This window comes from Athene noctua, chromosome 22, assembly GCF_965140245.1.
Source record: "Athene noctua chromosome 22, bAthNoc1.hap1.1, whole genome shotgun sequence".
Lineage (NCBI taxonomy): Eukaryota > Metazoa > Chordata > Aves > Strigiformes > Strigidae > Athene > Athene noctua.
Window position 1 is genome coordinate 7,059,152 of NC_134058.1, and position 26,629 is coordinate 7,085,780.

A 26,629-nucleotide genomic window follows, 5' to 3' on the forward strand; every position below is an offset into this window, starting at 1 on the left:
AAAACCCAATAGAAATGGTCTAAACTGTGGGGTTTTTACCTTCCCTGCAGACAAGCGGGAGACAGTATGGCCCTGCAGCACCAAAAAGGCATCCGGCACCTCTCCCCAGAGCTGGTGCACAGGGAAAGCCTGCTTCCTGTGATTAAATAAATCATAAACCCAAGGGAATCCCTGCAAATAAAAATAAATTTTTAAAGACAATTTGAAGTGCATCCAGTGTGGTGTTCTTGTTTCAGGAACCAACGGTGGAAGGGGTAGGAAACGGGGCAGAGCTTCACAGCTGATTTTCTGAAGTAAATATTTATGCATGCACACAAGTTTTGCATTTTTTTTTTTCTTAAAAAACCATTTACCATAAGTGACATTTTAGCAGCCAACCGGTAAATCTTAAGAGCTTTGGAAAAAAAAAAAGGATCAACAGTGAGTGGCTGCTGCGCTCTGACCCCAAACCAGGGTCCAGATCCAGCTCCTCTCATGGAGCTTGGCTGCCACACAGCCCCATCCTGCTCCTAACGACTAGTTAAGAAATTAATACTCTCTAAAGCCGTGGGGGAGCATGGTGGTGGTCTCAGGACCTTGGGGTGGCTCTTTCTTGCACCCCATCTCCATCAAGTTCTCACAGGGCAGGGAGCTGCAGCCACCTCCTCCCTCACCGCAGCTGTACAGGATCCACAATTAGCCAGGGCCAGCTGTCCCTCACCTTGACCTCAATGGAGGCACCTCTGGTTTTAACACCATCTCCAGAGATCTGTTTAGCACATCTTCAGAGCAGGGGAGGTCCTAAAATAAAGGTGTTTTAAGGGTATTTTCTTTGTTTCACTTCAGCATCGAGTGCTCCTGCCTGACTCCATGAAGCGTTTCATCACAAGCAACACCCCTACCCCTTCCTCACACTTCCTACAGTAAACATGGTATTTTTATAACTCCAATACACACATTCCTCCTTTTTCTGATTTTCTGGTGCCACCCAAAGGCTTTGGGATGAGAGAAGAGTGAGCTGGGACAGAGCTGATGAAGCCAATGCTGCCCTCTAAGGTTCTGTGCCTGCAAACAGGCTCCGCACAGCTCAACACGAGCATAAACCACCTCCAATTTATACAACACTGGATACTTCATGCACCATTTCCCTCCTTTTCTGCAATTTCTGAAGCTTGTGAAGACCAGCAGGTGAATGTACACCCCAGCAGGCAGGTCGCAACCCCAGGAAGGGTTTGGGTTGTGCAGGCTCATTAAATTAATCTGAGAGTTTTGCCTTTTAACCCACAGGGCACCCCATACACACAGCTCCACTGGCGCAGTTCAGCTGGCACATGTCTGCCACCTTTATTGCACTCAGCATCCAAAAACCAGAAGTTTGGTTTGGTAACAGAAGCAGGTGCTCTGCTGAGAGTCCAGAGGTGGAAAGGAGAAGAAAACTCTCGTGTAGTTTCAACAGATTCCAGCAGAAAAGGAATCCGAGAGCACTGTGGATGCGGATACCGCAGATGAGGTGACTTCTGCTGCTGTTCAGGCACTGCAGATGAGGCAAAAAAGCAAAAAATAAACCAAAAGTCAGCCCTCCAAGAAGGAATGAGGTACACCAGAAACTGAGGAGCACAAGCAGAAGAGCCCTCCTATCCACTGATAGGCCAAGACACACTCATGGGCAGCAGACAAAACCCAGTTAAGCGCTTAAAACTTCCAGTTCAGCTGAATCCCTTACCTGGAACGGCAGGATTTGGTAAAAATAAGTTTGGGGAAGACGATGGTGGTAGATATGATGCAGGGAAAGCAGCTTTCTACACTGTCCTGCCATGACATCGCCTTGAAGAGGCTGACAGTGATGCTGCTAGTCCAGCAGCAGTCACATCACACCCCTGGCCCTCTGCCCACTCGTGACCCTCCGAGCTGTGAGCGAGCAGCTCAGAACAAACAGTAATCCTCCTCAAACACCAAGGGAACGTGCAGTGCTTGCTGTCCTATGACCACACAGTTAGCTCCACCAAGGAGTAAACATGAGCTATGAATCACGTTTCTCTCAGTTTTTGCCTCCCTTCCTCCTGCGCGGAAAAAATTAATGACTTTGTGTACAAAACAAATTTTCTGCAGAAAAGTGAGTTGCCTGAGGACCATGGCATAAAGATTCCCTAAAAATATACATATCATAGGGGCAGGTGGAAATTTCAACAGCTAAAGGAAAAATCTACAACAGGAGTTTTAACATCTTTGGATCCAAACTGTTTTTGCAGGTACAAAGCTATCCTGGCAAATATACAAGATTTAGAAGCCCAGCACAGCAAGAGTTTGTTTTAATCGTATTACACCTGGAAATAAAAAGCATTTTGAGCCACGTATTTGGTTACAGGTATCCAAGGCCATGAGCCTCTCTTTGCTGTTGAAGCTGCATTGCTGTCGCAGGCCTGGCCTTGGATGAGGTTAGGCTTTGCAGATCCCTTCACACCTACAGAAGCTCAGCTTCCCATCTGCTGGCTGCTGGGCAACTCCCTTCCCAGCTCAATGGGCTCAAAGCAACAATAATCCTCTTATCAGCTCTGGCTCAGGAAGACAAAAAATCAATTCATTAAGATCAAACATCTTATTTGTAGTGTACAACTGCAAATTCCTGTTATCTTTTGAAACTTGCAGAATCTACCCACCTTTCAAATCAAAATATGGCTGGGCAAGACATAGGTGACACGTTTACCTGAGCCACCCTGCTATGCCCGCTGTCTTCAACCCATCACACTGGTGAAGTGACTTGCACTTTCTCCCCATTAAGCTACAACTTGCCACTTTCCACTACTATAAAAGTGACTGTTTCAAAAAAAAAAAAAAAGAATTCCATGAAGCAATATTGCTATCAACAGGCTAAGGCTGGCGTAAAATGGATCTTACCAAAGTAATTTTTCACTTTAAGAATAGTACTGTGAATTCAAGGCTCATCCATGCTCTCCCTATGAAATACTACTCAGACCTCCCTGTACAGCAGTTACTCACACCTGGCACTCAGAGCAGCACTGAATACGCCGCTTCACTGGCCAGACACTATGTCCCACCATAAAGCATGAGAGCTGCTTTGTATTACTTTTTATTTCCACCAAGCTCATTAGAGGAACCAAAGGCACTTCTTCACCAGCATTAAAGCCTGCTCTCTCATACCACCAGTACCTAAAGTAGAACTCCTTTCTTTTTATTCTTCAAATGCTCTTGATAAATAGTCGCAGAGCGTATGAAGAAATACTAGCTCAGATCTTGTCAGTTCTGTCAAAAAAGGCATTTTTATTTCCATGCTGATTTGGAAACTTCAAAGAATTTTTGCATAGAATTTTTTCAAAAGCAAAATTCCTTACTTTCAAAAAAATCTATTGTCTCTGCCCTGGCTGATGAGGTGTCTCCTGTTACCTATTGTGTGTTTAAGTGCACATGTGCTTTCTTCAAGCTTAGCGCTTGATCCAAGTCCAAAAAGCTGAGTGAAGCTGAAACACTGCAAGCCATAAATCAAGGGCCAAGTCCCACAGTCCTTACACCTCAGTCCAAATTCACAATCCTACAGTGGGAAGCATCACGGGATTCAGCCTGTATGTACTACGGTACTTGGTGACCTTAGCAAAGAAGAATTCAAGATGAAAAAAATCCTACCCTGGAAAAAGCTTGATTTATGAAGAGTGAAGCAGGCAGGGTTCCCAGTGATCACTGCTGTTTGGAAGCTTGTTCCCAGGACTCTTGATCCTTTGGCTATACTAATTTCCTTTGGAGACTAGCAGTTCCTGGCTTGGACTAAAGCTCTGGAGTAGCCCAGTAACAACACTCAACAGAAATCTCATGTCTGCTCACGTCACATTTTACAACCTCATTAGACTTCACCAGATCGGCTGAGCTCTGCAGTCTCACAAGTCCACTGGTAATGATTTTTTTTCTTTTTCTTCTCCCTGCAGGTCTCAACAGCTAGCAAACGAGCCAATCTCAAACTTAAGAAAGAAGCAAGCACGGATGTAGCAATCCTGTTCTCCCTTCATGTATTAATCACTTCTGAAACAGCCTGGTGCAACAACACAAGCAGTTCTAGTTAAGATTAAATCTTATCACTGCATTCTTGCATGGGAAAAAAGAGGAATCTCATGTCTATTAGTGTTGCCTGACACAGTTTGCTTTTGAAAGGATTCTGTGTTTCTGTTCCCTTACTTTATTTAAATAGAAAAAAGTGCCCCATGTTCCTGAGTTGAATTATTAAGCTTTCCCTGATAGCAGGGTAAAATAAAGCTCCTCCAAGCGTAACCAAGTAAAAATTTGCTATTAAGAAAAAGTAATCCAAGTACATCAAAAGATCTCAAATCAAAGTTGACGCTGCTGTGTGGCGAAAAGGTTCTCACCTTCATCTAACTCCAAAACTATAAAAACAAGTCTCTACTTTTTGTCAAGCACATACAGCTCTTCTCACACACTGGTTGATGCAGAATTACTGAATAATTGTTCGCCCCACAATCGAAGAAACAGGAAATTGATGTGTGCTTAGAGATCTCCGCAGAAACGGATTTTAAGATACCAATAGGTGCTTGGCAGTTTGCTTAAGGGGAGTTCTGTCTTCATCAGTTTTATTTGCTTTTCTCACCAGAGCGCTCTGAACACATCCAGTCATATGTTTAGAGCTGCCATGGCCTTCACCAAGGTGACGTGGTTGTTTGAGTCTGTGTCTCTCCTGCTGCTATCTGCACAGTTACTCTTGTCGGCCAAGACCTTTTGTCGGTGCCTTTCTTCCTGCCGCTTCTTCTTCTCCAGCCGTTGCTGTTCCTTCTTTTGTTTTTTAGATACCTGAAAGGGGAGGATGAAAACCCAAAGTTGAGAACACGAGTCTTCTGCTCAGTTGGGGAAAAATAATACACTGGAAGGGAGACAAACAGATATCAAAGCAGCTGCCAGGGATTGTTTATTCCAAACTAGTTATCTGGACTTTATTTTGTGCCATTTTGGGAAGGTGCCACATGTCACTATTAAATGTTTGCCTTCGAGAAGACGCAGCTGTAGCAGCAACAAAATCCAGTAAGCGGAAACTCTTTTTATTTCAAAGGAGAAGATAATTGCTGATTAAGCAATCCCCTAATCGTTAAAGGGCGTGCAAATCCCCACCAAATTATCCTTCATATACCTTTGGGTTTCTGCTGGCTGGATTCTCTTCATCAGATCTAGCCTGTCCTTTGTTGTTTTCTATTTCACCTTGATGCAAGCTCCGATTTCTAAAGACTCTTGAAGCACTTCCATTTTCTTCCCGCAGAGTTCTGCTACACAATTTCTCATCTTTGCTCTGGGGATCATGCTGCTCCTCAGCGCCTACCAACAACAAAGGCTTTTCTCAGACACACTCTACCCAGAAGCTGTCACCCCATCAGCCAATTGTTTCTTCCAGAATTTTGGGAACAGTGTTTTTCTGAAAGCTGGATTAAATCTGCCCTCATTAATAACCTTCCTGAGCACAGGAAGGCTGAGGTGGCAGCACAGCCAACAGCAAGCTTCAACTGCTACTGTCCCTGTTGAACTGCCGTTTACAGTGAACATTAACCTCAGTGTCCTTCTGAAGCACCAGGTGACAAACTCCGTGTACTTACTGATTCTTTCCACTTCATTCACTTGAAAGATGGCAAATATTGCAGATTCTATATTGTAGTCTTCCACTTCCAGAATGTGGCTTACTAAATCAGTGTCCTGTCCACAGAGAGAAAGAAAACCCTGAAGAGAGTTCAAATCACTGACATACATCCATTTAACAACCATCTGCACCACCGGGAGGGGGTTGCTGTCTGCTTTTATGACCTTTCAATTAACCTCTGTTCCACTTCTGAAAAAGGCAAGGGAGAAAAATCATAAAATCCTGAAGATATCAGGAGAAAGGAATATGATATTTCAGCATAACCATTTCACCCTTGGCCCTTTCTGTTCTGTGCATTTGCACAGTGTGAGCAGCACCTGCAGGAACCACACAGGCTACCCGGTGACAACAGCAAAGATTCACAGATTATCTACTCAGTTGGGATGCTCAACTACTGACATCCTCAAAGGATTTAAAATCTTACAGAGTTTGTTTCAAAGTGAATTTTCTGACAGATTGCGAGACAAACCTTCCAAAATTATTAGGTATCCACACAGAGTACATATTCCATCTGCATTTAAGGGTTGAGTCTAGGATGAACTGCATCCTGATTTATGGCAGCGGTACTGAAATTGTCCCAAGATGGGTATTTTTTAGAATTTTTCCCAAGGCTACTTTCATGTATCAAGGCTTGAACATTAAGCACAAAAAGGCTACTCAATACTTACTGAACATCCCGTTGCATTACACACTTTTTGTATAGCGTCTTCCATTTCAACTTCAATCTCATCTTCAGAATCACCCTTCTGTGGCCTCACTTCCTCCTCCTTATTTGAATCATTTTTGCAAAGCATCTGCAAGAAAAGCAAAGCCCAGCAGGTCACACAAGCACACAGCAATTTCATCCTATACAGTAAAAAAAATCTGACATAGTCATATCTGTAATTATTACGGCAGACTTTTCTCAAATATCCTGTGTCAAAGCATCTTGGGAACTGTGGAACTTCCATCATCACTGACACTGTCTCTCATGATTCACATGCAAACTGTCACCAAATACTACAAGATCACACATAAACAATCACTGGCTTTTGAAGTGAACTTCAAGGACAGCACAGCTTACTCCTTAACACAAAAAAGTGAGATACGAAGAGGACTACTGCATCCAGCTGTTGTATTTCTGTCTCTTTCTCCATTCCCTTTGTTTTTGCATTTGGGGTGCACAAGTATGTAACTTAGATGGGGTTGCTTCAAGACCTCCACAACCCATATCACAGCATCAGATCCGGGATTGATTTCTAGCCCCACAGTGTAGACACTTCACAGCCCATCTCAAGAGAGCAGGCAGCACTAGTTACAGTGACCTCAGGAGCAATTCTATTCCCAGCATGACACAGGGACCAAACTTTTTTCTCAATGAAAATGAGAAAGGAAATCAACTGGTAACATTCATCTGTTTTATTTATCACCTGCAGCTGACCCAGGTCACTCTGTCATAACCAACCTCCATCTGAAGATACGCTGGAGCTTCAGAATCATCATTGATTCTCCTCACACTGTCATAGTGCTCTCCATAACGATAGGCAATATGAAGTTCCCTCACGTTGTTTTTGTTTGTGCCCCGAATCTAAATGAAACAAATTGCAAATGAGGATTTGGAATCAAATTCAGCATCATGTTTTGCAAAGTATTCGTTTTCTGAAGCAATGATAAACACTGATCAGAAGCAAAGTACGTAGCTCCTGAAGCATCTCTAAACAGGAAGCACTGACCTAATAATCCAGATGTGCCTACAGTAACAACGGAGCTTCTGCCTCAAAGATAATGTCTGAAAACCAGATACACACCACTGGGTCAGTTACACCATAACAAACAAAACAGGGTATGAAAATATTTCAGTGGAAAGCTCAAAACTATTTTCTAAACTTTCCACAGGAGCGATTAGCTTTCTGATCACCTTCCCAGACCCAATTTCAGCGACAGCTCCCATTCAGGGCACAATGCCTTCTTCCCCTCAAACATGAGGGAAAAGGAGTCCGTTCAAGTTATGATCACAGTGGGGACAGTCACCCAGAGTAAGTTTGGTTGTGCCATTGAGCCAAGATGTTGTTTTAACAGCGAGCATTCAAAGTGTCTATGTTTTGGTTTTAGAAGATTAATAAAGCTAAACCATGCAATGTATTAATTCCATGCAGGAGCACTGTTAACAACCAAATGTTCCCTCGCTTTGTCAGCGCCGAGTACAGCAGTTTCCGTAGAAAATTCCTGCTCTGAGTATTATCTGTATCATTCCTACCCCAATCATCAGTGTCTCAAACAGAATCACAGAATCATCTCGGTTGGGAAAGACCCTGAAGCTCCTCCAGTCCAACCATGAACCTCACCCTGACCGTTCCCAACTGCCCCAGATCCCTCAGCGCTGGCTCAGCCCGACTCTTCAACCCCCCCAGGGATGGGGACTCCCCCCCTGCCCTGGGCAGCCCATTCCAACGCCCAACAGCCCCTTCTGCACAGAAATCCTTCCTCAGAGCCAGCCTGACCCTGCCCTGGGCAGCTTGAGGCCATTCCCTCGGGGCCTGGCGCTGGCTCCTTGGCTCCAGAGACTCATCCCCCCTCTCTGCCCCCTCCTGGCAGGGAGTTGCAGAGGGCCAGGAGGTCTCCCCTCAGCCTCCTCTTCTCCAGACTGAACCCCCCCAGTTCCCCCAGCCGCTCCCCAGCAGACCTGTGCTCCAGACCCTGCCCCAGCTCCGTTGCCCTTCTCTGGCCACGCTCGAGTCATTCAATGGCCTTTTTGGGGTGAGGGGCCCAAAACTGAACCCACTCATCGAGGGGCGGCCTCACCAGTGCAGAGTACAGGGCTCAGATCCCTTCCCTGTCCCTGCTGGCCACGATAGTGCTGACACAAGCCAGGATGCCATTGGCCTTCCTGGCCACCTGGGCACACTGCTGGCTCCTGTTCAGCCGGCTGTCAATCAACACCCCCAGATCCCTCTAAACTATTAGCTAAAAGCTACACAGCATTCCAACTCTTGCAAGAAATCCAGAAAACTACACTGCATTTGCAGATCTCCTTTGTTTACCTGTCAAGCCAGAGTTCAAAGATCTGACAGTCTTCCTGGAGAAGATGTCAGTAAGTAAACAACAAGAAACACTTGCTTTAGGGCCCCAGAATTTCCCAATCCTTTTACGTCTTTGAATCAGCTTATCCCAATTTACAGAATATACACCAAGTCACCTTCCAACCATGTCTGCAGTTCATGCTGTGCTAATGACTTCAGATTTCAGAAGAGATATTCACCATTCATTTATTTTACACTTACTCATCTTTAAGTTCTGACTCAACACTTGGTTATACTTAACTCCTGTCTTTTATGCTATTAAGTTAACACAGAATTGTCTAGGTTGGAAAAGACCTTGAAGATCATCCAGTCCAACCTAGTTATTCAACATGTTGGAACCCCATAAGATTTATTTCCAACATTTTTCCTCTGCCAGAGCCTAAATAGGTATCTCAAGAGCTTTTATTAAAGATTATTCTGATAATTAGCCAATTTAGCGCTCAGTAGTGAAGCTTCTTTTTGCATGCTCTTCCCATGGTACACTGGAACTGTAAGTAAAAGATAACTGCAGATTAAAAAAAAGGCAAAAACACCAAAAAAAAAAGTAAGCAGTTATCAAAAAGCTAAAAAAATAACCTATACATCTGAGCTAACTCAAAGCTCTGCATTTACCGTCACTATCAGAAAAAGGTAAATGGTGTTTAAAACATTAAAAAGGCCATGCAGATGCCTACCTCCAAAGAGCTTTAGATTAGGCCAGATCTTGAGAAACAGCTGGAGGTCCTGAACACTTCTGCTCACATTTTTCCAGCTTAGCTGCGGTGTACACAAACGGTTCTCTTAAAGGATATTTCACCATCTGCTTTAGACCTGGGACCAAAGAGATATTCACACCATCTGCTTTATGCATCTTGCTAATCTGCCTCTCTGGAAATGCTCTCTTTGGAATCTAAACTTTCTAAAATTTTGCTAGGGCTCCAAAGTAGAGAGGGGGGGGGAAAAAAAAAAAAAAAAGTATGTCGAAGTATAGAAAATTAAGAAAAAAAGAGTGTCCTGGGTTACTTAAGTCTAGCAACTTCCTAACATTGTCACTATGTTGTGATGCCCTACCGACTTTGATGTCCCGATGCATTCTCTGTGCGGGTAGGAGACTCCTTCTGTTAAAACTATTAACAGCTCTCTTTACTTACACTGTTCTCAAGAGCCTAAGACAACCCTTTGCTAACAAGACTGCGCTCAGGCAAAACAGAACCTCATCACAAACTCTGTATTTACAACCCTGGAAAGGTCAATGAATGGGGAAAGGGAGTTTGGATATGCAAAATCCTGAGAAAATTTCAGTACACTGAAGTGAGTATCTGGTTCAAAGCAGTAACAAAACATGAACAGCACCCCTATGAACTCTCCTGCAGGGTCCCTACCTCTGTGCACTCCTGCAGGTCAAGTAGGTGAGTATTTTGGATTTGCTCGTAGAGCCCATGGCTGCCATAGAAATAAGAGTTTAAACTTGTTTGGGTTCAGGAATCCACCTGACACCGTTTCAAATATATTTAAGACACCACTGGCAGCTTTCATCTGGTCTTTGGTCTTTATTGCCCAGTTTAATCTATACACTTCGTTGGTTCTGTCTGTAAATTGGGGCCAGAAACAACCCTGGCTTGATTACAGGTTCTCACTTGCTCAATGAGCAGACAGAGATCGAGCGTGAACCCATCCCAGTGTGGACTTGCCATGGAAAAACAACAAAAAAGAGAGCAGGAGGGATGTGATGGATTACTTGTTCCAGTGCCCCACTGTCAGAGGAAACTATACACACAGTCCTTTCCAGCAGCTGATTAATCACCGCCTGAAGGTTTTAAAACTTATTCCATCTTCTGCCCAGTCCAGAACCTCATTTCTCCAACTGTCAGAAACCTGCTCATTCCAAATCCCATGCAGAACTGATGGAGCTTCATTCCAACACACTGCAGGGACTGCCCTGCTATACCTTCTCTTCCATGTTCCTGAACCTTATCATACAGGTTTCCTTAACCCTGACTCAAATTCCTATCAGAAAAGTCACCCCATATGTAGCCTGATCTTCAGGAGACAGAAGCATACCAATGAAGTTAATATCTTAAAACCAAACTAAACCATTCTGCTCTGTCTCCACATACTGATTTTTCATGCATTCATTGTTTCCTTTCATTCCCCCTCTCCCTAGCTGAAATCGGGACTGTTTTCCCCCAAGACTGAAAAAGCAAGAACAGCTTTACACCATGCCCAGCTGATTACAACTACTGACTGCTCCCTTTGAATAGATCAGGAAGTTTCAACACTATTTGTATCCATCAGCTAAAAATTAGGCCAAAATATAGAAGTTTTGTTTCTCACCTGCCACAGCGGAGCATTAAGCTGATGAATAACCACATTCATTTGATTGTTTCTTGCAAAGGCCACAATAGCATCGTTGCCAGCAAAGGTACCAGGCTTTGCCAAATTGGTAACTAAAGGAAAAAACATTCAGAAGAGTTGGAAACCTGGTTTCTGACACTTCCAAAAGCACTGGAGGGATAGCAAGTAACAAAATTTCAACACCAGCCCAAGAAATTCTGGAAAGGAAATCCTGACTGTGAAACACTGACTGCCGAGGCAAGCTTTTGGCAGTAACAGAAGTTAATGCATCTTAAACGACCACAGAAACCTCTAAAAAATGCAGTACACCCTTTGATTACACAAGACCATCAGCTCTGTTTTAGCTCAGAAGAGTGCCACGTACTAAATGACCAAACCTCTTTCATGCATAACCTGCATGGTAGTTGGCACATCCTTGAAGCTGTTAGAACAAAGACTCTATCAGTCTCTGCTTTGGATCATCCCCGGGTTACCACTATGAAACACCAAGTGTCGAGGAAAAAAAAAAACCCAAAGAAATCTGCCACTCAACACCCACCAGTATTCATGAAGAACTAGATAATTTTTGCACGTTCCTTTTGAAAACACTGAATTTTAACTCCTTGCCTTTTTTTGCCTCTCTTTCCTTCTCCAAGTTTCTCCTAAAAGACTTTCAAGACAAATATAATACAAGTTTAATGGCTCATCTTTCTACAGAAACATAACAGAGAGAAATGTAAACTCACTGTTTCTGAAAACTAGAGAGGAGCCCTAACGCAGTTGTGGGATGAGGAACTGTTTAGTAATAAGGTGCTCAGATGAGATGTAATCATATTACACAACAACCTCCCTCCTACGGAGACCATACCATGTTTCTCAAAGGGCACATCATCCTCCACAAAAGGCTCAAAATCCTCCCGCTGCTTTATCATGTAATCCACCGTTTCCTGACGATGTCTGAGGTGGTTCCGTGAGTGCCCCTCAAGCTGGTCTCCCAGGGCCCGAAACAAACAATTGCTACCGAGAGAGAAACCACAAGTTAGTGTGTCTGAAAGGCTCCTAACAGATACACAATTAAACCAACGATCCTGGCGTAGCAGCGGAAAGAACATGGTGTTAAAGGGAAAGAAAAAGAACTGTGCTCTTTCTGCCCAAGAAGTTCAACACAGATATGAATGTGAAGTAGCACCTACTCCCTATGCTTTGAACGGCTGCCACTATTAGAAGAAACGCTGGTAAGAACATAAGGTTTTGAGCGAATGTGTCATCACCTCCAGCAGAGTACAAAGTCAAGGGCGGAAGGAGTGCCAGGCCAAACTGTCTTAAACTGACGCTGCGACAAAGGACACAATGCAACCAAGGGCAACCCAATGACCTACCAAACAATTTCTCAGCAGTCATGTCTAACGCCCCTTTCCCCAGTACTTATGGGCCTTCCCACGCTCCTCTCAGCAAGCCACTGGTGCCCTCAGCGCCGCTGGGGTTCAGGCCTGGGACCAGCAGAGCCCTCGGACCAGCAGGGGACAGGTCAGGGGAGGCCTCAGCCCCGGGGGACACAGGCCCCGCACAACCACCGAGCAGCGCCCCCTGATCCTCGTGGAGTACAGGGGGGAAGCCCTCATCCCCGCGGAGCACTGGGCCCCCGCACCCCCAAGGAGAAAGCCCTGAGCCGCGGGGACCAGGCGGCCCGGGGAAGCACCGGCCCCGGGGTTGCCGGGGAGACCCGTCGCGGCGCTCACCCATCGCCCGGCACCTCCCGCAGCTTGAGGCCGAGGGCTCGGAGCTGCCCGGCGAGGCCCCCGCCGCCCGAGCCGGGGCCCGGAGCCGCTCCGGCGGGGAGCTGGCGGGGCCGCCGCGCCCTCCTGGCTCCGGGGGCTGGCCGGGCCCTGGCCGCCGGCTTGCGGGACATCCCCGCCGGGCGGCCACTGCGCCTGCGCCGCACAACGCCCCTCACGTGACCGCGGCACCATCGAGAGCCGCGCCAGAGCGCCGCCGCGCCACACCACCCCCCCTGCCCTCCGGGAGGACTCCTCCAGGAGGAGGAGGAGGAGGAGGGCGGCGAGAGGAGGAGGGTCCCGTGAGGGAGACTGGGCCGGGAGGAAGCAGAGGGCTTTAGGCATCAAAGGCAGCGTGGGACCTGCGAAGGGAAGGAGGAGCTGGGAGAAAAGGCAGGGGAGGGTGCACAGAGCAGCACCATAAATCACGAATATTGTCCCCAAAAGCTTCGCCGGAGACCGACAGATCCCCCGCCTCATTAGCTCCGACTGCTAATTGTCCTCCTCTGGCCGGGAGCCCTTCCCCAGGCCCCCGCGGCTCTGCCCGCTGCCCCAGCACACCCCCCAGCCCCTGCGTGCCCTCCCACGGGTGGGTGCCGGGGCTGTGCTGGGTTTCTGCTCCGCTTATAAACCTGCACGAGTCGCTCCAGCCTGTGCCTAACCCACACCAGATCAGCGCTGCGAAACGAACCGAAGAGGAAATTAAGAAAGAGGGGGAGCAGACTGACTACCCGCGAGGTGGCACCACGAGAACGCGGCTGAGAGCAGCGACGGGGCAGGAGGAGCGCGGAAACGGCAACAATTAATTCAGTGGGATAAATTGTAATAGGCTGAACCTTCGCCTCCTGTCTCCCCGCGCACCGAGGGCAGCTCTGGGCGGCGGAGGGGGGCTGGAGAAGGTGGCACAGGGGAAGATTTCCGCTCTCCTCGTGCTCTGCCATTCCTTCAGTCTTCCCACAGCAACCAGTTAAAGAAGTCACCCGCCACTAAGATCCTCCTGTGCTGCCCCATCGATTCCGTCCCTTTATTGGGTTTCTCCTTGCCCCGCTTTGCTCTGCCTGATGCTGCCAGAACTGCTGCTCATTGGTCACGTTCCTGTCTAATTCCTAGTTCAGAAGGTGCCATCCAAAGGGCTTTGTGATGAACACTAAGAAAACACTCCAAATTTGGGAACAGGGACCGAGGTAATGAAGGAATCGACTCCCTCCACATGACTGTTACCGGCGTGCCACAGAAGCACACTGCAGGCTAAGAAGGCAAAATAAAAATCACCAGGTAGGATTCTCCTGTGAGGTGTTTCAGGTCCCATTTATCAGGTCAAATAAACATTTGTTAGTACTGCTTCTCAGGTCAAATAAACATAATTTAGCAGCCATAAAGCTGTGTCTGAGCACAATCTGCTAGAGTTTTATTTACCACAAGCACAACCTCCTCTTCAACCTCAGTGTAAAATATTCCCTGTTGTACCGGACAACGTGTAAATCTGAAGGTGACTGCCCACTGACAGCAGCTCTCTGCTTTGCTCACACCTACACTAGGTGACAGTGGAGACAAGAAGGGGCTTCACATCAAGACAATTTTTAAGTCGCTTTGCTTTTTTTAAGTTCCTCTTGTCCAGAGACACAACAATCTGAAATGCAGCTTGAGCACAGGAAGAAGGTCACCGGACTATTAGCAGCACCTTCTCGGATGTTTTGAATATTACTGCACTCAAAGCCTTACGGCAAGTGAGGATTTTACCCTGAAATAACACGACTGCTCTAATATATCCACTTCCTGTCATAAACAAGTCTATCAGAGACATTCCATAAAACACATTTTCTTATGCAAACATACTAAAAGCAAAACAAAATGAGTATATACACTGACTGCAAATGATTAATGAAACAGTCATTAGCCTAAGTAGCATTAAAGGGCTATAGGCAATTCAGTGAGGTACAACCTGCATGCAAGCCAATGAACATCACTCGTGGCACCGAGGACAAAACTGAGGCAAAATTAGGGCAGGTCCTTTGACACTTGCTGGAAAATTTCATCAATGGAGAACAAAAGTGAACAGACATTTTTAACCCAAGGCAACAGATAAAAGTTGGGCGGAGAGAGAGAGAGAGACCACACACTGCTTGAACCGCCCTGCTGAAAACACAGCCCAGGAATTGCATGGCTGCAGCCTCCTGAGCCCCCACACTAGATGACGCTTCCTCCCCTGGGGTCCCTGATCCACGTGGCAGCAAACCACAGCCCCGGGGAAGCGTGAGGAGCTCCCTGAAGCACAACGCACCCCACTTCCACATCCCTTGAGTGATTTCTCCTCGCTGCTGATGTGCACCTGTAACAAAACAACCACACCTCGCCACCAGCTCAGAGTTTCCAGTACGTGCAGTCAGAAGGCCAGAAAAAGTCATTGCCACCCACTGCTAGAAGACCGAGCAAACAGAGATGGAGGCATGGATTCATCCCACCTAGTTTTTAACTGAAATATTGAAGTTAGGAGTGTATTTGCCCCTGCTGGTGTCTGCTTCAGCTTCCCAATATCTGCAAGACACTTTCATACTGTTGTAATGATGAAGAATCTGTAAATTTTAACACATTTCCATTTTGGACATGGGTACCGACAGACTAAACTTTGAAAGCATTGTAAAAATGGCAGGTCTGTCTTCTGTTTTCCAGATCTTTTCTTTTTAACATTAACTTACTAATGAAGAGGTATGTAAAACGCAATAGAAAATTCTCTTGGTTTTAGCATAAATGAGCCTTGCAGTTCACCGGCCCACTTGCAGACATTCTTACACTTCAACTAGGAGTTCCACTTGTGCAAGATCTTCAGGCTCCTAAACTTTGCAGTCACCCAAAAGTCCATCAAACACTGCTACATGCCATGTCAGCAGAAATACACTTTTATGAAGTTTGCTTACAACAAACATACTATTTCTCAGCAAAGAAGAACAAGCCTTTCTCACCTCATCCCTCCCATCAGCGAGTTCATGAGATTAGTCTTCCTGAACTCCCTGCTCTCCTAAATTGCAGTTGTTTAATTTCTTTCTGCTGCTGTTCTGTGGGAGGGAGGGGCTGGTACATGGTAGCACAGACAGCTTCAGCATGCCGGTGCACTTGAGGCTACTGACTCGGTACGGTGAGTCTTCTATTGGTAATGCTGACCTAGTCCAGCTTTCTGGGGTTAGTGACCCACCCTTCCTTCCTTCCTTCCACAGGGTTCGTACTGAGACACCATCTGTAGTTCACCCCTCAGATAAAAAGGTAGAAAAAATTATAGAGACTCAGGGATTTTGTTCAGACCTTTTTTTTCAGATGAGATGAATATCCATAAAACCATGTGACTGAAGTGCATGAGGTTGGCCTGAGAATGTCAAGAAAAAGAAGATGGTTTTACCACGACACTAACCTTGCTTTTCATTGCCAGATCTCTCTCAAGGACTCTGTGAGACCCTGTGTGACCCTAAGTCATGCTTCAGTTTGCACCTGAAGCCCTCTGATGACCAAAACCAACAGGGATACTCCTAGTGTAAAAGAGCTGATAATAATCAGACATTCAACCCTCAACATTAATCATCTCAATCTCACTCTCTGTGCTGTAGGGTAACAGCTCTAGGGTAGTGAATATTGCTAAAGCAAGAGCAGACTTCCTACCCAGAGCCCTCTGGGTGATTGGTGATACTTACGCTCTAATTAAAGCACTGCATTCAGTACAACAATATTAATATTAAATAATTGCTCTGAATCTGTCACTGTCCAGAAAAGCAGTGTTTAGAGACCAATGAAATTGCTTTCAGCAAATGAAATACTAATTTAGTAATAATGGTAGTGCCTGGCTATCCCAGTGAACGAAGCTGCAGTCTGCTAATGCCACGGGGTGTGCTTCCGGACAGGAATTGCTCAGTGAGATTATCAGCCGTTGTAAAATGTCTTGGCCACAAAATTAATAATTAACTCAGGTCTCCATCCCATAAAAACCTCATATTGTAAGAGCACAACACGCTTAAAGCTATCATGCATACAACAGGAATAAAGCAACACATAAAAGGAGCCAGAAACCCAGCAACTCCTTCAGCTAAGGGAAGACAAACTACACCGAGGTTTATCTCCATGGAGAAATCCCCTGACAAGCTAAACAGTAAGAATGGATCGACAGCTCCTGGAGTACCAGAGGCTGGAAAGGACAGTCCTGCACCCACTGCAGAAGGTGCTGCAGAAATGAGCAGAGCAGGACCCCCAACAGAAAACACTGCAGACACGAACAGACTGGGATTCACTGAAGAATGTGTTAAAGAAATGGAGAGACCTTCAGGCACAGAGCGAGACAGTCCTGCTGCCTTTAAACCAGCGATTTCAGACAGAGGCTGTCCAAACGCAAAGCCTCTCGTTGTGCTAACGAATGCAAACTCTGCCGAAGTGTGCAGTTTTGAAATGAAGAACCAGTGCTCAACTGCAACATCTTTCGATACGGACTGCCTAGTCTGCTTCAACAAGTACAACATCTACAGAGTACCAAAGCTCCTGGAGTGCCAGCATGCCTTCTGCGCCGTCTGCCTCAAGCTCATCCTCAGGAAAGAAGAGAGTAACTGGATAATCACCTGCCCCCTGTGCAGAAAAGCCACTTTTGTGTCAGGAGGACTCATCCGCACGCTTCAAAATAAAGAAGACCTAATGGAGCACTTGGAAAACCCCGATTCAAGTCCTGAGGTACACATCTCTGCCATAAGCAATAGCTGGTCTCAGACCAGCCAAAACGCTTTACGCAGAGATGAAAATGTTCCAGCAGACAACAGACTGGCTATCCAGAGACTCGTGCTGCTCCTGCTGCTTGTGGTGATTCTCACTATCCTCATCCTCCCCTTTATATATTCTGGGCTGGTAAAATGGGTAATTTGTCTCATGCTTACTTTGGGGTTGGTCATGTGTATGGTGCTTTGCTGCACTCCTAAATTCTCCTGGAGGTGTAACAGGGACTCGCTCACCTCCTGCCGCAAGGAGAGCCACATCACAGCTATTGCCTGAAACAATTAACGTGCGTTGCCGAGAGATAATGGACTGGTCCTGCAGGCAAAGCTGCACATTAGGCACCCTATAGTCAGTTGGTGGACTTTGAAAGCAATCATTCATGTAATAAATTCAACAGGTGGCTGAGCTGGCTCAACAGCGATGCACAGCATTGTTAAATTTCATTACTGGAAACATAGTAAAGTATTTATATGTTGATATTTATGAGATAAAAATTATAGGCTTTCCACACAATTTTTATCTCAATCATTTCATTGTTTTGCTTGTGTCATTTTGCTCTTGCTCCTGTCATCTCCTGATGAGCACTGCAGAACACTGTCTAAAATACCTGAGAGATGATGTCCTCTGAAAATCCCTGGCTGTGGCTGCATTTTCCCACCTCTGAACACACATACACTTTCTTGTGACAAATTGGGGAAATAAGACTGCTAAATCAGGGACTGGGTGCCTAGTCTCCACATAGTAGTTTCCACGAGTAGTTTTAACCCAGATTATCACTTTAATCCTAAAGGTGAGAAGGTGGACTGGGAAAAGTGTATGCCAGTTGGTGCCATCTGATTCGCACCCCACTAGAGAGGGAGAAGCAATCTCAACACTCCTAATTGTGAGCCTGTGGCTTGCAAAGGGCAAGGCTCTCAAAGACTCACGACACTCCAAATTCTCCACATTATTTAGCACAGAAATAATTCCTCACACTCAACTCTGGCTATCTGCACCGCCTCTCTTCTTGCCCTCTGTACATGAAGTATGACATTGCCCATGGAGATGCCCATAATTCTCCTTCTAAACAGAAATCTGTCAATTGCTATGCTGTACCACATGCAATTATTTTTATATGGGATGTGTCCATTAAAGTTTAATAATGTTAATTACTCACTGACTTCTGTGTCTCAATTCCTCACTGACAACTAATGTCAAAACATTTCACAGTTTCCCCACTGATGGGAACTACAGCTGAGAAGGCATATTAAGGAATCTGTACAACTGAGTTGGTGAGTAAAGCAAAGTAGTAATGTGTTAGGTTTCTCCCTTTACTTAAAAAAACATTTAGTTGCTAAGAAAATACCCTATAACCCAACTAAAATTAAATTGGAAAAAAAACCCAGATTGCTTTTGTTAAGTTACATTTTCAAGAGTACCATGGATCTCAGTAGACCTTGGATCAGGCCTGTGGTAAATATTTGTGTTTGATAAGAATGGAAACTGATGTTGCTCGGTATATAAATATACATAGTGTCTTACCAGCAGATAAAACAGGTTACACTAAGAGGGTAAGGAGCCATTGTCCTCCTAGAGCCTTGGAAAAAAACAGGTCTATTTTCCACCTAAAAAGAACCCTGTTTCCCTTCAAGGGAAACAAATGCTTTGATTCTTTTCATATATTTGGACAGCAACTGGCTTATTGCAGAGTACATATGTAGTAACATTTGCTAATAACCAACCAGCTTTTTCCTTGGGAAAAGGCAGGTAGTTTTAAATCCAAATATTTTACTGAACTGTATTATTCCAGTTACAAAAGCCAGACTAGATATTCACCTGTCCTGAAAACAATTTCAGAAACTCTTGCCAAGTCTTTCAGCTCATACACAATTTTCCTGTAGAGTTCCCTTCACCAGCACTAGTGGGTGACTGGCACTGTAAAGGTTTCTAATAAATACATTAGTATTGGCCTGAATGTACCATGCATGAATGCATCAGAGAAAGCTAGAAGGGTTAGAGGAAAACCATGTGCTAATTGCTACCGAACACTGATTTGATTCAAGTGACTAGATAGCAAGGAAGAAACAGACTGTCCTAAAGATAAGATGACAAAGATGAACTGGACTAGAGCCATAAAATAATCCCAATTTAAAAAAAACAAAAGATAAAACTTTGGGAATTTTGCCTAAGAGGGGAAAAGACCAAGCAAGATATTAATACCAAATAACACCAACTCCAGAAGGGTGTATAAGTCACACCCATTACTGGTTTGCCATCACCAGTCACGAAACACGATGAAGATTTTAGGGGCAGTGTCCCTTGTCCTCCGTGGACACAGTGGAGCCTGGCCAGCCCACGTGGGCTTGTCAGCACGTGGTGTGAACAAACAAAATCAGAGAATGAATGTGAACAGGAAAAATCCAATCATCACCTATCACCCCGCCCTTCCAAAAGGATGCGTTCGATTTTATTACACTAATTTCTACAGTGTCCAAAAAAATGACCAAGAGAAGAGGGCTTCCCTCAAGGAAGTACACACCAGCGTGAAGGAGGCAGGCATGCTGTGTGATGGCCAGTGCGAGACTGGCTCTGAAAGAGCCCCTGTGGATCCATGCAGTAAGATCACCCACCATGGAAGTCCAGGTTTCCACCCCCCTGCTTTGTATCAGCACCTTCCAAGCCTCCCTTCAGCAATTCAGCCTTTGTCTTCAGCCTTCGAGAGCTGCTACCAACCAGCTGATCCAGAGTTCGTGGATGTTGGTGGGAGGCATTAGGCCCTAGAGCTTGGTATCTTTGTAACACTGTTGATTCTCATCTGACAAGACAAAGCTTGATGACAATGCAAACCTTTGAAGCAGCAACTAAGTATATGGAGAAAAGGCCAACAGATTTGTATTCTTATTCCAAAACAGAAAGGATTTACTTGTGCCCAGTTTTAATTCACGCCAGTCTTTTTGGCAAGAAAGTTTCAGCTCCACGTTACCTTGTCCTGCTGGCTCCCAATTTCACACAGTGATAAGGTAACATGCTGTAGCCTGAAAGAGAGAGGTTCATAATGAGAAACGGGCCCAGGCAGCAACATTCAGCTGTACCTGACATACATATCTGACATAAATATCGAGAACTATGCTCCACAAAGACAGAATCCCATTGAGACATTAAGAGCACAGTAAGACCCAACAGTGGTGTTTTAGGGTTATAGTCTGTACAGAGTCCTGGACCGGATACTTCGAAGGTGTCTTGTTCAACAATGCAAACACACAAACCAATTTTAATTCAAAACCGTGCCTGTCCTTTTGTCGTGCTGTGCTCCCACTCTGCCCACAGGGCCCTTCCCAAAGCTACAACTTTCCCTATCCCCATCCCTTTCCAGGCTGCTCATCAACAAACAGCAACACCATCGCCCACCACAGTCACTAGTTCCTTACATAAGAGACCAAGACAGGTGCCTGAAAAATTGTCAGTGTAGGTGTTCTAAATTACTGTTAAATGTAGAAGTCTCACTTTATCTACAGAACTTTGAATTATCCATAATTGTGCTGGCTTTGATTACCATTAAACTACATAATGAGATCTCAAGTTTACAACATCTGGTAAACTCACTCCTAATTGTCATTCCACTCAGCTTATGTTTTGGTCCACTTTTAACAGCTCTTCTGCAAAATCACACAGATACAGGCAAAAATAAACATGGAATAAATAACACTTTTCACACTTCCACATCACTCAGATTCTGTACAAAGAGAACGTTAGGTCCTTAAACACAGAACTGTCAAATCTACAAGAAACTAATTTGCAGATCTTGGTGTAAGAGCACAGATTTGTGTCCAGGTGACTCCTCCTTGTTGTGAGCCATTTGCAAGTTGTCCATTGTTGTGCAGTCACCTGAGTCACAGGTAAATTATATACCTTCTGCACCCTTACTGGGATCACCAGAACTCACCTTCTGAACTTCAGTGTCACATTTAATGACTATATGATGATGCTGAAATACCACCAGATGTATACATACTATACATGAGTACTTGTGTGAGTAAACCTGAAGCGGTCTAATATTAGTAGCAAGCAACCAGTACTAGGTATTTGACCAAATCAAAATCCAGCTTTTAAACAAAGCTGGTACCCACATTTTTTTTTAAAAACTGATTTATAGATGAATCCCACATAGCACATTTTAAAGTATAAACTGGTTACCCCAGTAACTAGTTTTGCTTTCATAAAACGTGATCATACAGAAACACTGCTATCCTTCAGGAAAAAAAAAACAAAAACAGATTTCTCCAAAAATTACTATGCATTGGACTTGGGGTTCCAGCCTAAGACTGCTCGCAGAGCAAACGCATTTCTTAAATCCCCAAAAGCACTGTGCAAAAGCCTTATCCTTGGGTAGCTGACCTAACTCCAGAGCCTTAGGATTTCTGCAAGGCCAGTTAACCACAACAAACCAGACTGTGCCAGTAACCTGCTATCACAGGCAACATATTTGCCTGATGAGTGCATACATACACACGCACACACTACAGCTTCTGTTCATACGGCTTCGGGATCCCACTCAGGAACACAGCACGAAGTGCGAGACGCCACTGAAGCTTTTATTTTCCTCAGGGTAACCCTCAAAGACACCAACCTGTGCTGCCTGGAGATGACAATGAAGTCTTGGGACAGCAACCTGAGAGCAGCTTCACCAAATGCACATCCCTACCTCCCTCTGTAGCCGTCCCTGAGAGGGAGGAGTTCTCACTGGGGGAAAAGGGCTTTAGAGGGAGCAAAAGGGCTGGTACCCGGGTAGGCCTAAACCCTGCGTGAGCCACTAATGTGGCGGACAAGGCCAAAACTGCAGATAAAGGTGGGCAGCAAGGAGAGCAGCCAAACCCATCTCGTGGTGGAGACGGACCTACCAGCCCCGTGAAGGAGGCGGGTAAGGGGCCCCCTCGCCATCCCCCTCATCGCCCCCCTCGGCCCAGCGGCCCGCCCTCTAATCCGCAAGCTGCGCGCTTCGCTACGCCGATGGCGTAGGGGAGCAGAGGACCGCCCAGCGCAGCCCACCTGCCGTACGCGAGTTGCGTAGTGGCGGCGGGAAGGGCGGGCAGGCCCGGCCCGGGCAGGAAGGGGCGGGCGGGCGGCGGCGGAAGGGAGCGCGGCGGCTCCTATTTGAGGCCGGGCCGGGAGCAGCTCGGGTCCGGGCCGAGAGAGGTGGGGAGAGGGGTTGGGGAGGGCTGGGGTGCAGCTCTGCGGGCTGAGGGGGCGAGCGGGCGGGAGCCTTTCCTCAGGCTGCTTCCCTGAGGGGAGGGCTGCGGCGGCGGCCGCCCTGCTGCCGCGGGCTGCTTTCCTCAGTAGTTGTCGAAAGTGCTGATTTCTGTAAAAAAAATAAATGGCTGTGTTCTAGCAGGGCTTGCGATAAAAGTGGATGTCGGCAGCTGGGGAGATGTCGGCCCTCACAGCTTTCTCAGCTGAGGTTTCCTTCACGTTCTTCCCGGTAGTGATTTCTCTCTGCTGGGCACATCCCTGCCCGCAGCTTTGCCCACTTTCTGTGTAATCTCAGTCACTACTGCTACAGGCATCTGGATTACGCACTCAGTTTTACAACAACCGAAGCTTTTAGCTTTCCCATGTCCCCGTGCCCTCGGTCTCTGGTCTCTGTTTTAGCACGCATCTCTGTGGTGGCCATCTGTATCGCATTTATGTGTTTTGTGGCAAGATGAGATTTTATCCAGGACTGAATTAATTTTGTTCCGTGTTGGTAGTTTGCATCTATGGATTAAAAGCGAAGGCCGTGGTGCACCCAGCATGTAAGCACGTGTGTGAGTCTGGAGCCCTGCGTAAACCACCAGGAAAATTTCTCTGCCCAGATGTTTCCACAGTCACAGTGTCCAGAGCTTAACTGCAGTTTGGCCGTGCTGTCCTCTGGTGTGCCTTGGTAAGGGACTCTCTGGCCAGCCCCATTTATATAATTATCTACAGCGCCTTCTCTGAAGTTGATAAGATGTCTCATTAACATTTGAGGGTCTCAGAGATTAACGTCTCAGCAATTTGGTCACTTTTGTCATAGTTTAGGGCAAACGCGATGCCAGCATCTTTAATTCTTCCAGCAGTAGGGAGTGTGTGTGTATTGTAGAGCTCTAGATCCACAAAAGGATTATCTTTCTGCTTTTCAAATAGGGTTGTGGGATCTGCTATATAAAATACATCATCTCTCAAGAAAACAAAGGCCTCTGTGTGAAAAGTGAGTGCTGGAAGTGATAAAAAATTTCTCTTTCAAGTGACAGTTCAGACTATAGCAGTGGTATTGATTGCTGAATCACACCGAGACAGAGACGTGAATTCTAGTGCCACAACCTGTAAATAACTTTCTGGATATATTTCTTGCTCTCAATTCCTTTTCTAGTATTTAGCGGCAAAACTTCTTGGCCCAGGTTTTCTTTACTAAATCGCATGTTGCCATTTTTTTACGCTGCATGTCTGCAAATCCAAGCCCATTTTTTCCTAGATATTTATGAAGAAATAGGTATCTGTGCTGAGGGACACACATCGAGCGTACTGACTAGAGCATCTTCAGAGCAAAGAAAAATATTTAGAAAACTTATCTCTGAGTATTCTAGATGCTCAGCATCATCAATTATTTGTTGTGTCATGGCAATAAAGTTGCATGCAAGAAGCCACTGTGGTGTCACTCCATAACTGATCATGTCTTTTATATTATTGGGAAACAAGGTTAAACAGTTGTAATGTTTCTGGGTCCTTCTTAGCTGCTTCACTTTTCATATGAGCCTGTGTTAACAAATCAATAAATCTGTCACAGCAGGAAAGGGGATTTTATTTTCAATGCTGTCTCCTGTAATAAGCTAATAAATCTGTGTCTGGAGGTGAGTAGACATGCCAAGTAATTGTAAAGTTATTGAAACTTTAAGCGTTAGATTATTTCTGGGCAAATTGGTCTATAAGTCTGGATGTTTTAGAGAGCCTAGCGAGTGATGTGAAATGGATTTTGGGGGTACAAACGAAGGCTTTGGAGCACCTGAGGTAATAAAACAATCTTGGGATTTTGTAAGAAAGTCGTGGAAAGCATGGAGACACGTCTTGTGCCACCTTCAGCTGTGATTCAGCAAGCACGAGGGGCTGCCTGTTGAGGTTGGTACCGGAGCAGCCCAGCCGGGGCTGGGATTGATCCCAGGCACCCGCTCTTTCCCCAGGGAAGCATCATCTGGCCCTTCCCTTCTCTGGTTGGTACAGAAATAGCAGTTTATTCCTGCGGACTTTGTGCTCCCATGTTGCTGGAATGTGATGTTTCCATGGAAATGCACTGAGACGCCTCAGACCCGTGTGCTCAAGCCACGGACGATATCAGGGGTATGTGTTGTGGGGGGCTGAGCTCTCCCAGGGAGAGAGATGTGAGTTAACGATAACCATTGCCCCCTGAGTGATGAATTTTCCTTGTATTTATACATCAGCAGTTAAATAATGCAAGCCTTGAGAAATACAAATTGCTTCAAATAAATTTCTGAGTGGGAAGGCAAGACAGACACCTTTCCTGGAAGACCATGACAGGCAGCATGCAGATAATAAAGTCTCTAAAAAGAGCTGCTCCTGTGCTGCATTTCTTTCTTCTAGGACTCTAAAATAATCCCATAAATGGTGTCTGGATCCTATAAGATTCAGTATTTGATTAAATCCTCTACAACGAGTTGTAGCGGCACAGACTCCTAATTCCTATTTAGCCCCTTTCCTTCCTACAGGGTTCAGAAGAAAAGAAACATTTAAATAGGAAGTTTATGCTGAAATAGGTGATTTGGGCCCCTTTGAAAACGACTGAGGCGTAATGAAGTCAGTAGAAATTTCAGGTGAGGTAAGCGAGCTTTGGAGCAGATTGTTACCCATGTTGAACTGTGAAATGAGCTGTTGTCACATCTGCCTGATTTCAGTCATCTCGGTTTGCCGCTTGTATAATCAGGGGGGCTCCCAGGGAGCAGTTTTAAGCCATTCACTTGGAGGCGTGCACATCTGCGCTCTAAAAAATAATATTTTGGCCCAGCTCAAGGTCTGGTGTGGTGCAGAGATCTTTTAGGGAAGAAGCAGGGGCAGGTTGTGTAGAGAAGGGAATGTTACAAGCAAAGCATAGCAATGTCCATGGGACACATTAAAAGTCCGCATCAGAGGCTGCAGCTGGACTCAACTTTCTTAACGCCATCAGCAAAATGAACAGAGGAGCAATTTGGGTTGAGGATGAGAGAGGCAAATTATTTCCCAGGCAGCTGTACTGGTCCCTGCACCAGGTGCTAAGCTTTTATTTTACATGTTATTTTTGCAGTAAACATGTGAATGATATGCCTGAATGGAGATCAGTCTCTTTGCATCTTGAAAAGGACTTCTCCTTTTGCCATGTGAAGTAGTCGGCTCATTTTGTGCAAAACTTTTGAGAACTGGTGAGCAGAAATTCTCCTGTTGTCTTCTTTGGTCACAGCACCATGTTGTGGGGGGATACACACGCTGGACCTTGACAGGCTTGACTTAATACTGGCAGCAAGTGTGACAGTGAAAAATCAAAGGTAGTTTGTCTGCTTGCTTCCTGGTTTCCAACTGTTTGTGGTTTATTTTTTTCTACTGCTTTTTCCTCCTTGAATTTGCAGGTAAAAATGGCTGCAGAAGAGAAATGGAAAGGCTGGGCTTCGAAACAGCATAGCGGGGCTGAACAGGCAGGTGGAACGGAACCGTGTGTGCTTCTGGGCCAGCAGCTGGGTGAACCGGGAAGATTTGCTTATGCGGCACTTTGTGGGATATCCCTGGCGTGGCTGTTCCCTGAAAAAGAGCAAAGGTACTACACGGGGTAGCAAGGGGTGAGCAAAGGAGCTGGCTTTTGGGTAGCAGCTTGGATGGAGGTGGTATCAAACTCTGTGGAGTCTTCTGAGGTTAGGGGAGTGGAAGATTCTTTTGATGTTCGGTGTTTTTTTAATTGTATTGACTTTCTCTCTGACACCTTTAAGACTTTTATACTTCAGCACAAACTGCATCCCTTTATACTGCAGACTTCAAAGCATGTACTGAAGAAAGGTCTAGATCCATTCAGATTGCTTGCTTGTTTGTTTAGCCAACTTGTGTAGCCACTCAACTTCTGCTGACTTCTTATGAGGCTTTGATTTTTGTGTGAA

General features: G+C 45.6%; 3 protein-coding genes across 12 annotated transcripts in view; 2 read left to right on the forward strand and 1 right to left on the reverse strand.

Moving 5' to 3' along the window:
* Positions 1 to 1,294: 1,294 nt before the first annotated feature.
* Positions 1,295 to 12,924, reverse strand: OTUD3 (OTU deubiquitinase 3). Of its 5 annotated transcripts, none has more exons than XR_012635033.1 (9): positions 12,732 to 12,924; positions 11,861 to 12,009; positions 10,993 to 11,105; positions 7,065 to 7,187; positions 6,289 to 6,414; positions 5,580 to 5,676; positions 5,123 to 5,304; positions 4,350 to 4,788; positions 1,295 to 1,513 (listed from the first exon to the last, which is right to left on the reverse strand). XR_012635033.1 is itself a non-coding variant. In XM_074924945.1 (9 exons), the coding sequence occupies exons 1-8, from the start codon at positions 12,899 to 12,901 to the stop codon at positions 4,612 to 4,614; spliced, it is 1,137 nt and encodes a 378-aa protein (XP_074781046.1). In that variant the 5' UTR covers positions 12,902 to 12,924; the 3' UTR covers positions 1,295 to 1,513; positions 4,589 to 4,611. The 5 variants fall into 5 exon arrangements, 3 of the variants coding, with proteins under 3 accessions (XP_074781046.1, XP_074781047.1, XP_074781044.1); XR_012635032.1 differs by having other exon boundaries at positions 3,619 to 4,788; XM_074924945.1 differs by having other exon boundaries at positions 4,589 to 4,788.
* A 3,947-nt stretch (positions 12,925 to 16,871) lies between these two features.
* On the forward strand, positions 16,872 to 17,783 carry RNF186 (ring finger protein 186). The gene has a single exon (XM_074924898.1). The coding sequence runs from the start codon at positions 16,872 to 16,874 to the stop codon at positions 17,781 to 17,783; it is 912 nt and encodes a 303-aa protein (XP_074780999.1).
* A 4,825-nt stretch (positions 17,784 to 22,608) lies between these two features.
* Positions 22,609 to 26,629, forward strand: part of TMCO4 (transmembrane and coiled-coil domains 4) — a 56,480-nt gene continuing 52,459 nt past the window's right edge. For all 6 annotated transcript variants that reach the window (XR_012635000.1, XR_012634999.1, XR_012634998.1 and 3 more), the window contains exons 1-2: positions 22,609 to 22,679; positions 26,111 to 26,295. Coding sequence is in view for 2 of the 6 variants with exons in the window: in XM_074924592.1 (XP_074780693.1) it covers positions 26,117 to 26,295 (179 nt within the window). In the remaining 4 variants the exon portion in view is untranslated. The remainder of the gene's footprint in view (positions 22,680 to 26,110; positions 26,296 to 26,629) is intronic.